The 15,961-nt window shown below is 47.9% G+C and overlaps 6 protein-coding genes across 6 annotated transcripts; 3 read left to right on the plus strand and 3 right to left on the minus strand.

Moving 5' to 3' along the window:
- Positions 1–544: 544 nt before the first annotated feature.
- FOIG_15284 (uncharacterized protein) lies at positions 545–2,667 on the plus strand (the record flags this gene model as incomplete). Its single annotated transcript, XM_031216637.1, has 2 exons — positions 545–1,018; positions 1,075–2,667. 2 exons carry the CDS (start codon positions 545–547, stop codon positions 2,665–2,667), a joined length of 2,067 nt encoding a protein of 688 aa, XP_031053621.1.
- A 431-nt stretch (positions 2,668–3,098) lies between these two features.
- On the minus strand, positions 3,099–5,886 carry FOIG_15285 (uncharacterized protein; the record flags this gene model as incomplete). Its single annotated transcript, XM_031216638.1, has 6 exons — positions 3,099–3,471; positions 3,540–3,798; positions 3,859–4,932; positions 4,984–5,147; positions 5,196–5,716; positions 5,767–5,886. The coding sequence occupies 6 exons, from the start codon at positions 5,884–5,886 to the stop codon at positions 3,099–3,101; spliced, it is 2,511 nt and encodes an 836-aa protein (XP_031053622.1).
- Positions 5,887–7,262: 1,376 nt separating this feature from the next.
- Positions 7,263–9,402, plus strand: FOIG_15286 (uncharacterized protein; the record flags this gene model as incomplete). The annotated part of the gene is made up of 8 exons (XM_031216639.1): positions 7,263–7,547; positions 7,596–7,677; positions 7,735–7,946; positions 7,996–8,170; positions 8,234–8,383; positions 8,434–8,517; positions 8,565–8,707; positions 8,755–9,402. 8 exons carry the CDS (start codon positions 7,263–7,265, stop codon positions 9,400–9,402), a joined length of 1,779 nt encoding a protein of 592 aa, XP_031053623.1.
- Positions 9,403–9,861: 459 nt separating this feature from the next.
- Positions 9,862–11,077, minus strand: FOIG_15287 (uncharacterized protein). Its single transcript, XM_031216640.1, has 2 exons — positions 10,146–11,077; positions 9,862–10,098 (listed from the first exon to the last, which is right to left on the minus strand). Exons 1-2 carry the CDS (start codon positions 11,036–11,038, stop codon positions 9,912–9,914), a joined length of 1,080 nt encoding a protein of 359 aa, XP_031053624.1. The 5' UTR covers positions 11,039–11,077; the 3' UTR covers positions 9,862–9,911.
- A 940-nt stretch (positions 11,078–12,017) lies between these two features.
- FOIG_15288 (uncharacterized protein) lies at positions 12,018–14,188 on the plus strand. Its single transcript, XM_031216641.1, has 6 exons — positions 12,018–12,078; positions 12,126–12,150; positions 12,202–12,994; positions 13,041–13,257; positions 13,313–13,615; positions 13,663–14,188. The coding sequence occupies exons 1-6, from the start codon at positions 12,062–12,064 to the stop codon at positions 13,976–13,978; spliced, it is 1,671 nt and encodes a 556-aa protein (XP_031053625.1). The 5' UTR covers positions 12,018–12,061; the 3' UTR covers positions 13,979–14,188.
- On the minus strand, positions 14,144–15,588 carry FOIG_15289 (uncharacterized protein; the record flags this gene model as incomplete). The annotated part of the gene is made up of 1 exon (XM_031216642.1): positions 14,144–15,588. Exon 1 carries the CDS (start codon positions 15,419–15,421, stop codon positions 14,144–14,146), a length of 1,278 nt encoding a protein of 425 aa, XP_031053626.1. The 5' UTR covers positions 15,422–15,588.
- Between the last annotated feature and the right edge of the window lie 373 nt (positions 15,589–15,961).

A 15,961-nucleotide genomic window follows, 5' to 3' on the forward strand; every position in this document is an offset into this window, starting at 1 on the left:
TTGATGTTGCGCGTCGTGGAAAAGAAAGAATTCAGAAAGGACTGTTCTCCTCCAGCCTTTTATTCAAGGTCTTTTTTTCTTGGTCAGGTAATGAATTGGCAATCTGTTGGCTTATGCGGCGGCCGGCGCCGAGTCGACACCTGAGTTCCAGCCACTGACCATGAGCCAAGCAACGGACACTCCGTCAATCGCATTGATCGATATTTCCATGCCGAGCCCGATCACATCGGGACCTCTCCTGAAGCCCGAAAGCTGCAAAAGGTACCTTTGCTCGCTGATTGGACCAACTTTGACATGTGAGTGTTAGTCGGAGACGCATAAGCTTACCCGTCTCCGCCCTGGTCCGTGCTATCTCCGTTAGTGTGCCACTAAGATAAGATCAACAACGGGGGCCGCTGACACAGGCCCTGACATGTTGGTTCATCACCCCAGCCTTTACATTCTAATTCTCTCAACAATCCAAGGCCCATTCATGGCCTCTTCAATCTCAGACAAGTCCCCTCCGAGGGTTCCGATAACTTCATCCACTGCTGCAACTGCAAAAATGAGTTCTACCTTAGACTCTCCCGTTCTAACTCCATCTACTCCGTCTGATCCACTCCCTCTACGCAGCTGCGCGTTTTGCCGCCAGCGGAAAGTGAAATGTGATCGCCAGAAGCCCTGTTCTAACTGCCTCCGCGCCAATAACGAATGTTCATACCCCGCTGGTCGTGGTAGAGCTGCCAAAAGACTAACTCAAACGCTGGATACCCGTCTTGTCGATCGGCTCCAAAAATTGGAAAACATCATCAAGCAACTTACTAGTCAGGTCGATGCCACAGCCAATACTCTTCCATCTGGCAGTGGTACCGATAGAGAAGAAATTGGATCGTCTCCAGGTGGCGTAAGAAATTATCCTTCGGGACTGGATAACGCTGCTCCAGATGCTTCCATCGACCAGCAACTTGGTCGTCTGATGATAGATGATAGCAAGAGCTATTACGTCAGTAACATTTTATGGGCCAACTTAGGAAACGAGGTTAGTACTAGTGCCATTGTTCATCTACTACTGTGGCTAACTTGCTTGTTATATAGATCGAAGAATTGTGCGACATGCTACACGACCCCCTGTCTGAAGACGACATCAACAACCCTATTGATGCATCTGGGCTCATGCCGGAAGCGGCCTCGCCTCTCGGAACAAGCGCTTCAGTTCTGGGATTTCGGTCCCTCTGCAATTCTCTTCTTCCCTATCATCCACCTATGCACCTATCAGTCACTCTCTTGAATGACTTCATCGAGAATGTCCTTCCACTGGTGCATATTTTCCATATGCCCACCACAGAACAGTGGTTTTGGGACTCCATTGTCTCACTCGACACACTCGATAGAAACGCAGAAGCCTTACTGTTTGCCATCTACTACTCGTCAGTCATCAGCATGGATGACGACCAGTGCTTAAGCGTCCTCGGGGAGTCACGTTCTACCGCGCTTAATAAGTTCCGCTTTGTAGTCGAGCAAGCTATGGCCCGCGCAAACTTGCTGAACACGCAGAGCCTCATTCTTCTTCAGGCCGCTGTCCTGTTCCTCTCAGGCCTACGAAACGAGGATGATTCTAGAACAACATGGTCTTTGACGTCGCTGGTTTTTCACATCGCCCAAGCCATGGGTCTACATCGTGACGGAACAACCTTTGGTCTTAAGCCATTTGATATAGAACTAAGGCGACGTCTCTGGTGGCATATATGTCTACTAGACATGCGCTCCTCTGAGTTTCATGGATACGAACCTATAGTACGAGGTGACATGTTTGACACAAAGCTTCCCCTCAATATCAACGATAGCGATATCACCCCCCATATGACAGAAAGCCCTATGGAGCGTGAAGGACATACTCAGATGACGTTCTGTCTGATTCGTTGCGAGGTGATGAGAGCTGGTTGGAAGGTTGGATATGCATCACCAACTCCAAACTCGACAGCCACTGCAGCACGAGATGATGGTCAGCCAATTGTTCAAGAACTCAAGAGCCGATTGGAGGAACGATACCTACGTTACTGTGACGAATCGGTTCCATTTATGCTGTTTACATCGACAGTCGCACGGCTCATGATCGCCCGCACGTGGCTCGTTGTTCACTTTCCAAGCAAGAAAAAGAAAGCCTACGCCTCAACGATTATTCGAGACCACCTATTTTCCACCTCGATTGAAGTTCTTGAACTTTCCAGTTCTATCTTGACAAACAGCAGTATCTCAAAGTGGACGTGGCACTCTAAAACGCATATCCAGTGGCACGCAGTGATATTCGTTCTCTCTGAGATTTGCTCTCGTCCAGCTTCGACGGAATGCGATCGAGCATGGGAATTTATCAACACGGTTCATAACCGATGGAACATGAACGAAAGCGGTAAGAGGGGCACTCTTTGGAGGCCGATTCAGAGACTCATGGTCAAGGCTCGTTATGTACGGGAGATGCAACAGCTGGATCCGGGTTTCTATCTTGCTGGAAGAATGGCTACACCAGACACGACACCCGTGCAGGCTGGAAGTGCCGAATTGCGGCAGGAAACCCCAGATGTATACGGTATGCCTGACATGGCGAGTCCGAGTGGGTATATGGATTGGATGCTTGGAGGCCTCGCCATAGACCTATACGGTGGAATGGTGAACGGACCTAGCTGGGGCTAGGATAAGTATGTGTATTAGATTTCAGTCTTAGGGCCAGAGCTGCCCGACGTTGCATTCGTCTGACTGATTATTGTGCCAAAGCCTGGATTATTATGACTTAGCACTTATGGACCTTTGATATGGGCTTCTTGCCCTTGTTCCACGGTAAAGCTAGTACCTTCGGTGGACCATTGTGAACAGTAGGTACAGTGTGACAAACAAGGGCTCATGTAATAGATTCCACGTGGCGACAGCAAAGTTATACATGAGGACGAACAACAGGTCGTACAAAATAAATTTATGTGCATTGGAAATAAACAAAATCGATTAAAGCATGAATGAATCACAAAAACTGTATCACGATGTCTCTAGAACCTTTGCCCCCGACAGGCCGCGACGAAAGACTGCCCATGGTCAATGCACCAGTTGACCATTGCTCTGATCACCTTGCATCAATAACCCGTCCATACAACATCGCAAGTGAACTCCAAAGTTATGCCGCTAAAATCAGAGAAGTCTACTTGCACAGCAGAAGCATCATTATTGATACCGGGATAACCGATAATAGAAATGTTCCAGGAGGTCATTGGTGTGTGCTTCGTGTAATCGCGCTCCTGGCCCCAGAGGCCGTCAGTGATGATGTTCTTCGATGTTGGATTGTATTCGAAAAGCAGGGTCCTCGCATCGCCTACAAAAGAGCGGACAGGCACCAGGAGGTTACTAGACTTTTCCTGCAAGCAATCTCTATCAAAGAAACGACCACTAGTCTTGAGCTGTATCTTCAGCGCTTGACCAGTAGGGAGTGAGACCCCATCCAAGTAACACCTTAACGTAAATGTTAGCTTGAAAACGCGCTTGAGGACAACCGATGCTTGACACCAGTGGATGCTTACCTAGCTGAAGACATGCGAATACGACTGAAACCCCTCCATTGAGCATCTTGTGGGTCAATCATGTACTCAACCGAGCCGTTCTGAGTGAAGGCCGCCGCTAGGTCCTCTTTCGTAGCATAGCCGCACAAGCCTGCGAAGCGGAATGTTCGTGACTGAACGAGAACACGCGAGCCGTAGGCAACCACAGCTCCCTGGATGACAGCAGCATCTTCGAGGTAATCGACGACTGGTTTGACGGGTGATAACCGAAGAAGTGATCCTGCGAAAACGGTTAGTCTTGCGAGACAAGGACAGACTCAAAACGTAGGCCCAAACTGACCTTTGGAAAGCGAATGATAGTTGTATGCTGTGCTGTAAGTTTGGAAATCCTGGTACACAAATGTACGCAAGGCGAGAATTCGATCGAACATAGCTCTCTTGAGAAGATCGAGGATCTTCTCATCGGTCACGGACTTGTAGTTCATTGCTGCCAATCGTTGCTGGTTCTTGTCTTCCATGTTGGTTTGGAAAGACAAAATGGCAAGATCATCGCCCTTTTGAACAAGATTGGCCTGTGTCTTGATGTAACACTCACCAGAAATAACCAATGTCTTGAGTGACATGAAGTATTCCCTCTTCCCTTCAATTTCATACTCACGAAGGAAATCCTGCATATCGAGAACGGTGATGTTAAACCGTTCCCACTCCGCAATACCTACATCTGAGACCTCAGCAGAGTCCTTGCCTGGTCGCAGAGTCTTTGCCGAATCAACGTTGCTGCCATCCTGCTTTAGTTTGTTGATCATTTCAATCATCTTCTTGGAGGTTTCGACAATTTCCCCAAGCTTCTCAATAACTGGCTTGATCTTGTCGAAGATAGCCTTAAGCTTCTCATAGACCGCCTTCAGCTTTTGAATCAGTGTTGCTGCCTTTTCAACGCTGGATACGACACCTGCGCCAGCAGCAACGATAGATGGGGCAGCCGCACCAGCGGTGGCAATTGTAGCGCCAACAGCGAGAACAACAGAAAAGACGCCCTTGAGGATTGACTTGGTGGCTTCTTTTTGCTGATCCTTCTTATACTTCTCTACACCGGCTTCAAAAGCCTTGATCTTTGATGCAAGATCGTTGTTGTTCTTTTCGAAATTGGCTTTAGCAACATCATTGGAATGAAGTGCCATTTCGTACTCTCTTTGTCGAATACCGATGATAAACTTGTAAGTCTCCAAAGCATCATTGCTTTTGGCTAGGAGATCCAGTCCAGCAGAAACCTGCTGCTTTTTAGTGCCGCTATCACTTAGGTAGTCGCGGTAGGCATTCTCAAAAGCTAAAGCAGCTGTAAGACGTGCTTTGAGCACCTGCTTGGAGGCATAAACGTTGACAGACGATGCCTGGCCGATATCACGACCCAATGCTGGCGATGTCATTAGCAATGGACTGGAAAGAAACAGTGACTGTGAGTTACCTAAGTTGTTACGAAGTCCCACTGCCTGGTAGTGCAGTTGATAGCTGACAGCAGACCCTGAAGCAATAATGACGTAGTTGAGCAAGTCAATGGCAAACTGGCGATCGGTCTCTGCATGTACTTGGGCGACGAGAATTTGCATCTGCAGCAGTCGTGGCAGTTCACTGTACTGTATTAGCGTCTCTACATCGAAGAATAGATATCATACTGACTCAGTCGCGTAACCTTGATCTTGCAGCGTGCCGTCGTCGTTGATAAGCTCGAGGTAGTTGACGTAGGCCAGCGCAGTTTTTGGTGGGTCTCTTTGAGTTACACTCATCTCACCAGTTGGGGAACATACGTAAGAGACTCCAAACTTGAGAGGGTCAATCTTGACCTTCATTCGGGTCGCTCCAGGCTGTGATTTGACAGAAATGTCCAGCTCAAAGCTGCTTGGGGCATCAGGAACCCACAAAACCAGAACACATGTAGAGGTCATGTCTACTCGGAGACTTGGTTTGTCACCAGCCACAGGAGCAATGAGCTTGCGAGCATAGATCTGGATCGTGAATGTACCGTCGGTCACATATCCAGGGCTATTGATACTGTCTCCATTGATTTTATCCCCTTCCTGGATGATCAGAGTGTCACAGAAGATATGGACAAATTTGAGTGAGATTTTCTTCTGGGAGCCCAGGTCGCGAGCCGTTTTGAGTGCTTCGGCCAGCACCAGCTTAGGGGCCCGCAGCCAAACCTGCAGGTCATGTAAGGCTGGGTTCCGATGAGTGGGGTCAAAGAGATTACCGTTCCCTTCTCATCGCTGCTGCCATGAACTCGCTGCGAAGAAAGAAGTGATTTCCCAAGCGCTTTCTCACCTAAGGTGAGAGGCTTGAGAGAGGTTTCAACAGCCAATTCAATATCCATGATACTGCAATGGGCCCAAAAGGGTAAGGAAGATAGTTTGGAATAAGCGTTGGCGGATCAGGTCTTGATTGAAAGAATTGCGAATGTTCTATTAGACTGCAGCATCGAAGATATTTATCTCAACGTCTTGAGCATCCGCAGTGTCCAACTTCGATTCACTGACATCTCAATCTCATAAGCCCAAAATCAAAACATCTGACCCTTCTGCTCTCGGACCGCCTTTGCCAAGAAGTTCTTAGACATCTATCGTTCCATTGATGCAGACTGCAGGTCTTGAGGCTAGCTGAACTATCGAGGCTGGCTGAAATCCAACCCAGAATTGGTTCACCGCCCTAGCGGTGGCACTAACTAACTGGTATTTCCATAGTTCATTTCCCCGCACCTAGCAATTGGTCGTGGCATGGAGGCTACAGGACGGAACAAGCGCCCTCATGCCGGTCAAGCGGGTCAACTGGCGCCACATAATAAAGTGTGACGGCGGCATTAGTGGTTAGGGAACCGATCGTTTCTACTGGATGCCTAAGTTCTATGTAGGAGCATTAAATCAAATCGCGGCCGAGTAAGTTGAAGATACACATGGCATGTCAAAGGTCCGTTTTATGAGTTCCCGACTGTATCGCTTCAAGGCGAGAGGCCGAATCTTGAAACAGTGTGAGCGTGTAGTCATCTTCTTTAGGAAACAATCGCAAGTATCATAGCTTCTCTCGATCTCGTCGTATTGCCTCCATGCATCCATAAGGGTAATCGTATCCATAGTCTTAGATGACAAGCTGAAAAGGTTATCTTGGAATATTGTGTGGGTAGTTGGTATGCTATCTGAAGTCTGCTTTTGAGAGTATTACCTTTAGTTGACAGACCTGACGACTGATGCTTGTATCGCGCGACTTACCTCGTATCCATGGTCTGGACTCCTCATGTCTTAAGGTTTTTGCTTGAGCCTGCATGTTCGTATTCCTTTCAGGCAATGCTTGCGTAGTGGCGTTGCTGGTAGACAGCTGAAGGGAAACTGCGACCGACGAGTATTAGTCTTGACCAAACACTGCGGGCGGCTAAAGACTCAAGAAATTGGTCTCATGGAAATATCGACAGCAACAGAAATGCAAGCTAACAGTTCATCACATTCTTGATCGTTTTTCAGCTGCGATGCAACCGCCACGAGTGATCTTGTATGCCACGTCTTGAAACATTGCAGACTCAGGGGAACTGAGCGAAAGCCTCAGGCATGATCTTGAGGCCGTCCTCGGACTGTCCATCATCAGGCCAACTTTATGAAGAGGCTTTGGGTATAAAAGGATCAAGAACACAGGCTTCTCAACAACAATCCAAATCACACATCAACATTTTTCTACCATTGCTCTTTACTCAATCACTACAATATGGCTACTGCTCAAGTCGTCACTCCCAAGCAAGTCGGTCCCTGGGCCAAGGCAGCAGACGTTGCAAGCAATGTCATGAAGCCTGCGCCGGCAGGATTTGTTGCTGGAGATCCCAAGGCTATTGCCAGTCAGTTCATCCTCAATGACCAAGCTTTTGTCGATTTGCAGCTTTATATCAGAGCTGCTCTGATGCTTCCTGGGTCAAATGTTCAATTTGACATGGAATTTCCTGAGACCTTGTTCAGGGACTGGCTTGCAAAAGACAAGAAAGGTGATCTGTACAATGTCTGTCAATTTCAGCCTCTCTGTCGCGGCACATCTAACCTTTGTTAGCAAACCAAAAGCACGCTCGTAGATATCTTCGCTCGCTGCTACAACTTCCAGAACAACACGGTCGATAGAATGTTGGCATTCAGTACGTCACTCTTGCTCTCTTATTTCATCAACTCGAGATTATTAACTACAATTCCAGCGGACAAGTTACTCAAATTCTCGCTAACAGAGGACGAGCGTGTCGCTGCAATTGCCAAGCATCGACCAGTGGTCGAGGACGAAAACCTCGTGCTTTCGGACCCCAAGGTCAAAGCCGCAATCGGCGCAATTTGGAGTGCTTGTCAAGGGCTAATCGCTGATGCATCAGCAGCTGAAGCTGAAGCAAGTAAGCTAGTGGAAGTTCTTAGGCAGGTCAGTATATTCCGTTTGGATCACGTTGCCTCATGCTAAAGCATCAAAGTTTCATACCGACACCGTAGTCGATGCAACCAGGGTTGAAGATATACAGCGCAGAACCAATGCTGTTTTTCCGTCGCCCGACGACATCAGTCGGTCTGCAAGCACAGAGTATCAGAAACTCCATCTCCAGCTGAAGAAGATGTATGACGATCAGCTTGAAGCTAGCCGAAGAATCGGTTGGCCGAATTGTAAGTGATAGCTCTTCGGATCATGCAGTTCTAGGACCTAATAAGTGGCAGCTGGCGCCCTAATTTACATCAACAGTATTGGTTCTGTTATGTACTGCAACGATAAGCAGACATGGGACAAATTCGCTGAAATCGATCGATCTCTGCAACAAACATGGGGTCAGGCAGAGAAAGCGCATCAAAATGCGATTCGGCTTTCAGGTAATACGTTAACAAGCTCTTCTCATATACAGATTCTGACCAGCCAACAGCCAAGACCGACTCTTTGAAGACAATGATCAAGAGAATCGGCGATACTATTAATAAAGCGATTAATGCGCTCGACAAGATCTGTAGTGCGTACAGAAATGAAACATTTATGGGCAGGCTGACACCGCGATAGAGGACTTTGTAAGCTTCAAAGGCGAGCTCGAATACATACAGACGAAGATCAAGGGTATGAAGGGGGCCATGGAGATAGAGGTTGAGTGGCTTCGTGGACTGGCATTTGCCGAGCTTGATGCAGCCCGAATCTCCTGGAACCAGGTATTCACCACCGCACATCCGTATGCCAGGTGACTAATAATACATAGGTCAGGATTGCGGCTAGCTACTACAGAGAGCACGGTGTTCTCCTCAAGAACACTGACAAGGAGAATCTGGAAGCACTGCAACGCCCTCCACCAGCTGGAGAAGAGGTAGAGCTTCTTGGCGCGACATTTGGTGGTATCAACGTGACCAAACTCGCCATATCTTTGTATTCTCGTGGCACCTCCATCGAGGTTCCGGGCGTCGTTCGTGATTTCTCTGACCCATGGATGAATGTCGAGAAGACGTACACCATGCTCTATCGCGTTGGTAGCGAACACCGCGTTTTTGCCAGCAAAGAGTACGCTGCTCAGGAGAGCTTCATATACACGTTTCGCAAGGATTTCGGCAAATCCACAGCCGGGTCCTCTCACCACAGTCGTGTCACGCCTCGACAAGCTCCCAATGACTGTCCCATTGAGATCTTAGCGGTTATCTGGGGTCCCGAGAAGCGAGACCAGCAGAGCGTCATCGACTATGTCTACCGCTGCGTCAATAACGCGCCCGGTATCGTGTGGAGCAATGAGAAGCTTGGAGGTGACAGCTGGCCTCGCACACAGAAGACTGGTGTTATCTATTACCGCAGGAAGGGCACAGACAAGGTTCAGCTTCTTGTGGGACGCGAGAGGGAGGTAACCCAGTTCAACGCTTGATTCACAGAGGCTTCTCATTTTGTTGGCAACCCTGTGTTGTGAGCTAGGAGAGAGCTACAAGCTGATGCTTATTACGTTCTTTATATAGTCTGAATCAGATTGATCTTAACACTACACTACTATCAGATGACGCAGAAGTACCTAGAATCTCAACATGTGCACTACGCATGTTTCTGTTCGTATTCGTCTTTGGTAAACTCCTTCTTCTTTCTCCTGCAGGACTAAATGCTTAATTACTCAATTACTCGTCCATTTACCACTTACTTCACTTGAAGTATTTCAATATTTCGAACCGCGCAACCTGTCGTTGGCGGCATAGAGTAGCATATGATTGCAATGGCCTTTCAGAATGAGTGTATAGATTGGTAGCTCCGAGACCTTGCGACAGCATTGTGTGGCGGAATGATGGATAGGCCAAGCTGGGGCTAAGATAGGAACGTGTCTTAGATTTCACACTCAACTCCTCACCAACAACTCTACAGACTTAAACAACCATCTATCTCCATTGTTTATACACCAGCACTGACATCGACCAAGATCTTAACATGGTTATCCTTATCATTGATAAGCGCCTGGAACCCCTCCTCAACAACCTTATCCATCTTAATAACCTTTGTAATCATCCCTTGAGGCGTAATCTTGCCATTTGACAGTGCCTCAATGACCTCTTCAAAGTCACCGAGAGCATACGTGGCGCTAATCAAAGTTAGAATTGCTTCAATGAAGACAAAGAGAGAACTTACCATCCAACGTATGATCGTTCACGGAACACGATCTGATTCATGTTCAATTGAGCCCTCTTCTCCCAGACCGCAATATTAACAAGAACAGCTCTAGCCTTTAGGCAATCGAAAGCTGCATCAATCGCATGCTGTGATCCAGCTGCGTCAAAACCGACGTCGGCACCCAAACCGCCCGTCAATTTCTTGACTTCAGCCACGATGTCGTCTTTGGTGGGGTCGAACACATGATGAGCGCCAAACTTCTTTGCAAACTCTCGGCGCTTCGAGCTGACCTCACTCAAAATGATGTTTTTGCACCCTCTGCCAATCAATGCCTGCACGACAGCCAGTCCAATCGGTCCGCCGCCAACAACAAACGCAGAATCACCTTCTTGATATGGCGATATCTTGATTGCGTGCCATCCGACAGCAAGAGGTTCAACGAGCGCTCCAACCTCGAGTGAAACATTATCAGGCAACTTCTTAACAGCATCCTGCGGAACGACAGTAGTTTCACAAAGACCGCCTCCCCAACCACTCAGCCCGATAAACCCATTCTTATCACAACAATTGACAAGACCGCGCTTGCACGAACGGCATTCATTATCGTAAATAATCGGCTGAACGCAAACGCGATCTCCCTTTTGAAGGCGACTAACTTCACTCCCGACTTCTTCAACAATGCCACTGAACTCATGACCGAGAGTGAGGGGCGATGTTTCCCCGGTGATGCCGTGCGGGGTGCCGGGCTTGGGAATGAGATTGTTGCCACCGAGATACTCGTGGACGTCTGTACCGCAGATTCCGCAGAATTTAGGGGAGATGCGGACGGAGTTTGAGTCGAGGGAGGGGAGGGGTATGTCTTCTAGCCGGACATCTTGTTGTCCGTGGAAACGCACTGCTTTCATTGACATGGCGGAAGTTTATGGTCGAGTACCCAACAATATCACGAGTGGTGATGGGAAGAAGAGAGGGGTTGTATAATGAGGAGACATGTTACTTTTATAACATCCTCAGCTGATATAAACGTGACGCAAAAGACGGCCTTCCCCTCATCACTGCTACTGTACGTGTTTCCAGAGATAGTAATGCGAAGTCACAAAGTCACTTACAAGCCTAACGTGATGGGATGATCGGATTACCCGATGGGGATTAGGTTAGTGTTAAGATTTGGACAAGGTTATGTTTCCACGAATGAGGAGTCGCGTGGGAATGTGGGGGAGACTCGGCGAGAACCGATGAACATGAAATCGTGATCAGCCACGACTTGAAGTGGTCTGTTCAATCAAGTCTCGCCATAAATCATCAAATCGATTGAAGTGGCAAATACAGGAGATGAAATGGCCGAGCTTGGCGTTGGAGATATTAGTTATACCTTACTCTATTGATGTCTATTGCCATATGGTCACGTTTGTCCTGCCATTCGTGTCAAAACAGCACGGACGTATGTATGCTTTGCATTGTGATTGCAAACAACGCTTCATAACTTTCCAGAATCACGTAGTTATGATTATGTATATTGACAATTTAAGATACGTTTCTTTTTCATGGTGACATGAGCTCCGTTGTTCAATCGTGGGATGCAGGGTATTCAGCCTCTACAAACCGCAATACCAGCAGATAAACTATTAGTCTTTATCCTTCTCCTTCTTGGTGTTATTTTTTCTTTGTATCACTCTCCTTCTCCGCAGCCTTGCTTTTGGTGGCAATATCAATTAAAAAATATCTAATATTATATATAAGTTCAGGGAAGCTTTAGGTAGTTTTTGTAAATCTTTAGACCCTATAAGCTCTAAGGTATCTTAATAGATCAAATTTTGCCTGGTTTCTTCCCCTAACACACCTACCCTAAATATCAACCAATCACGTGGTTCGCCCATTGCCGCTAAAATGAGGAGTCAGCGCATCATCAGCTGGATTTTACAAAAACCGCCATCATGCAAAAGAAAATATCGTGAGTTTCACAATTTCCACAAAAATACCGATGCTTATCATTGTCAGGTGCAAGCGTTGCCAATATCGTAAAGTTCGTACAACAATCTCTCCATCTCAAATGTATGCTGAACCAATATCACAGCTCAAGTGCTCCAGAACAGAGCCATGCGAAAGTTGTTCCGAAGCAAGTAAACCATGTGAGTATCGCGAGCAAGATAAGAAGAAAAGGCCAGTGTCTTCAAAGTATGTGTCTGAGCTTGAAGAACGCATCGCGTATCTTGAGGGGTTGATCATAAAGATACGCGACACGGTCCCGGAAGCGCGGAGCATTGTATCAGAGACATCGGGATTTGGCGAAATTACTCTTCCTCCAAAGATTCAAAGTCAGCCTTCGCCTGCGGTCATTAGTCCGCAACCTGATAATCTGGAACCTGATCCGGAAGGATCACTTATCTACCATGGTCCGACGAGTATCATCCACGGGAAGCTTCCTCAGGCAAACAGGGTGGCTGCGCATCCGGACAACTCAACACTTGATGCAAACACTGATTCGAACTTTGGACAAGTCGCGCAGCATTTCGGCATCTCCCTGGATAATGACCTTGTTACGAGCGCACTGATGCACTTCTTCAAGTGGCAATATCCGCAGTTCATGTTTATTTACCGCGAGGCATTTCTACGGGACCACTTTGGTGACCGACAGAGTTGCAAATACTGGTCCTCTGGGCTGGTTCTATCCATATGTGCCCTGGGCCTGTTAATGTCGCCCAATGCTGTGCAGCGACGAGCAAGTGAGCAATTTTTCAGCGCTGCTGAAACGACGCTTATAGTGTATGGCTTCGCTCGACCGTCAATCGCTACCGTTCAGGCTTTTCTATGTCTTGCGTTTTACGAAATAGGGCGAGGAAATATGTCCAAAGGCTGGGGTTTCTCAGGTAAGGGCAACTGGTTGAGAACAAGTTCAATGCTGAGTAACAGTAGGTATCGCCTTTCGAATGGCGCAAGATCTTGGCTTCCAGAGAGATCCGAAGAAATGGGTCTCATGCGATACATCATTGGCGACCCCAGAAGACATAGAGATTCGAAGACGAATTGTCTGGGGTTGTTATACCTCTGACAAGCTCATTAGTCTGACTCTCGGCCGACCAGTCTATTTCTCACACCATGATATAGAAGTTGAGAACTTGGAACGACTGCCGTGAGAGCCAATTACGTCCTAGATATTATAATGTTACGCCGCTGACGTTGAACAGAGATTTCCCGGAGTTGGAGTTCTGGCTTCCCATAGGGTTTGACAGCCAACAAGGCGATTTTGGTGAAACCAAACCAATGGTTCCATGCTTCCAAAAGCAGATCGAGTTGTCCAAGGTCATCGAGCAGATACTAGCGACTTTGTCCTCGCAAAGCGCAGCTCAAGATGGCCTCGCTTGCCGAGGGCACCTCGATAAACTGAATTTGGAACTTAGCCGGTGGGAAACGTCTCTGCCACAGTGTGCTCAATGGAATAAGTGGGAAACTCCGAGTACTCTCCTGATTCCGAGCGTGGCTTCTTTGCAGTTCGTCCTCCGCACTGTGGAAATCCGCCGGGCTGACAAATATCTAGTTTACTTTTTCACAGCATTCGGATCGTCACCAACATCGATGCCGCAGTCCACCATGAGTCGACGAAGAGTAAAGACTATTGCAATTCATCGGCTCAGAATATTATTGCATTGGTTCGAAAATACCGATCCCAGTACGGGATGAGATTCGCACCGTTTGTCCTCATATATAGCTTGGCACAAGCGTCGCGTTGCATGTCTATGTTCGGGACGGTGGAAGAGGTGAATTATATCGCCCGAATACTCGACGAGTGCTCGCGTACATGGTCGATAGTCCATCAATTGAGAGACGGAGAAGCGCCAACAGTATCATGGTAGCGAGTATTAGGACATGGAAATACAGACACCAATTGCAGTTGGAATCATGTTGTGATAGCAATGGCGGTTGACTATATAGCTCGTCACAGGATTTACAGAGTACCATGGCATGTCTGACGTTTATTAAACTCACGAACATGCAACCCAGCTAAGTTCTCCTTATATCTAAGGTACAGAGATTCCCGTTTCAATACCACTTCTCAGAACCGAAGCAAGTTTCTTGATGTCCTCTGTGCCATTGTAGAAGCCGAATGATACCCTGATGCCAAGTCGATACGGCGTCACGATGATTCCATTATCTCGTAGATGAGGCATCCATCTTTCGTCATGTAGATCCAGGATGTAGAGATGCGGCGCATGCTCTTTGCGGCCATCAGGACCGACTATATTGATGCCCAAACTCTCGCACTCTTTCTTCAACACATCACCTAAGCTATAAAGGTGACTTTGTACCCTCTCAGGGCCAAGAACATCGAGATAGAAGCTGAGGTACGCCTTAGCGACAGCACCCGAGACAAGACTCAGGTTCAGATGATCATATCTTTGAGCAGAGGGATGGTAAACAATAGAGTCATCAGGAACAAGAAGATCAGCTCGAACATTGCTCACAGCTCCATACCCCACAACAGGTGGAGTCGGATCAACAGTCTTGATGACGTCCGGGTCGACATATAGAGCTGCAAGACCTGTTGGACAGTGAAGGCCCTTGTGCAACGAGAATGCTGCCGCCGAAACACCAAGTGCCTGCACGTCTACGGTCGCAAACCCGACCTGTTGTGTGATATCCGCAATGACATGAATGCCTCTCGGACGGAAGGTGGAGCAAATATCTGCGACATCGTTCCACTGGCCACTGTGAAACATGACGGAACTAAGCCCAATCGCAATCGTTCGGTCATCCACATGAGGCGCAAAAGTTTCAGCTTTCGCCGGTCTGACCTTTCCATTCTTCTTATCAGCCTCGATCGTAGGAACTTGTCGAACTTCCAAGCCCAATGGCCGGAGGGACATCCACTGATACGCGTGGTTTGGATGTTCTGTATCAAGCAGAACCACATTATCGCCCGGCTTGAAGTGTAAGCCACGAATTATCGAGCCAAGGGCTTCTGTCGTGTCGCGTGTAAAGGCAATGTTTGACGAGCCGGTGTTGATATAGCGTGCGAGCAGCCGACGGGCATCTTGCATGGTTGCTTGCCAGGCCGGTTTGGGCAAAGGGTTGTACAACGCCTCGGAGGCATACTTGGTGATGGCTTCGTGAACGATCATATTGGAAGGGGGAGCAAATGAGGCATTGAGATAGGTAACAGCCCCTTCGTGAACCAGAGGAACAAGACGACGGAATGTCGAGATGTCACTGTTGGTAGTGGGTCTTTCATGGGCTTTGCCGTTGCCATTGGTGATAATGGTACCATTGAAAGGCTCGGAAACATTGGCTGAAGGCATTTTGATAATTTGAGTAGTAAGAGATTAGCTGGTGATTCTTCATCTGCAAGCTGGGAATGCCTGTCCTCAAGCCCGGCTATTTGTAGCTACTATGATGGATGCCGATCGGACACCCATCTGCCATTGCAGCCTCCATGAACTCGATGGAGCTTCAACTCCATGCTCGAATGAGTTATCCATCATATGATCAAGACAGGGATAGCGCGTATGGAGTGCCAACTCCGTCGCCAAAAAGCTCCAAGAACCGGCTTTAGGGCACGGAGTTGGACCTCCATGTGGATCCGTCACTTCGACTAAGGGGTCGGCTAGCGGCGAACCCATCATCATAGCGATGCTTCCCCCGCAAATTTCCCCGCAAGATAACGTTCTCTAGATTACCTCTTTACGGTTGGCGACAATTGGGGTTCTGTGCTATCTCTTGTGGTACGAACTAGCAGGAGTCAGTTACCGGTAGTCAGATATGGAGGATAGGACCATAAAGTCGGCGGTTCCCCGTACTTGGCCCCGACTATAAAGTTGGCCATTGACCGAAGATATTTA

Source organism: Fusarium odoratissimum (genome assembly GCF_000260195.1).
Source record: "Fusarium odoratissimum NRRL 54006 unplaced genomic scaffold supercont1.50, whole genome shotgun sequence".
Taxonomy (NCBI): Eukaryota; Fungi; Ascomycota; class Sordariomycetes; order Hypocreales; family Nectriaceae; genus Fusarium; species Fusarium odoratissimum.

What these genes read in the sequence shown, in the direction of transcription:
- FOIG_15287 (XM_031216640.1), bottom strand. Translation starts at nt 11,038, where the DNA reads ATGTCAATGAAAGCAGTGCGTTTCCACGGACAACAAGATGTCCGGCTA. An exon ending in GAACGATCATACGTTGGATG is followed by an intron (nt 10,099 to 10,145) that starts GTAAGTTCTCTC and finishes AACTTTGATTAG; the next exon opens with CGCCACGTATGCTCTCGGTG.
- FOIG_15288 (XM_031216641.1), top strand. An exon ending in AGCGTTGCCAATATCGTAAA is followed by an intron (nt 12,151 to 12,201) that starts GTTCGTACAACA and finishes CCAATATCACAG; the next exon opens with CTCAAGTGCTCCAGAACAGA. An exon ending in CAAAGGCTGGGGTTTCTCAG is followed by an intron (nt 12,995 to 13,040) that starts GTAAGGGCAACT and finishes GAGTAACAGTAG; the next exon opens with GTATCGCCTTTCGAATGGCG.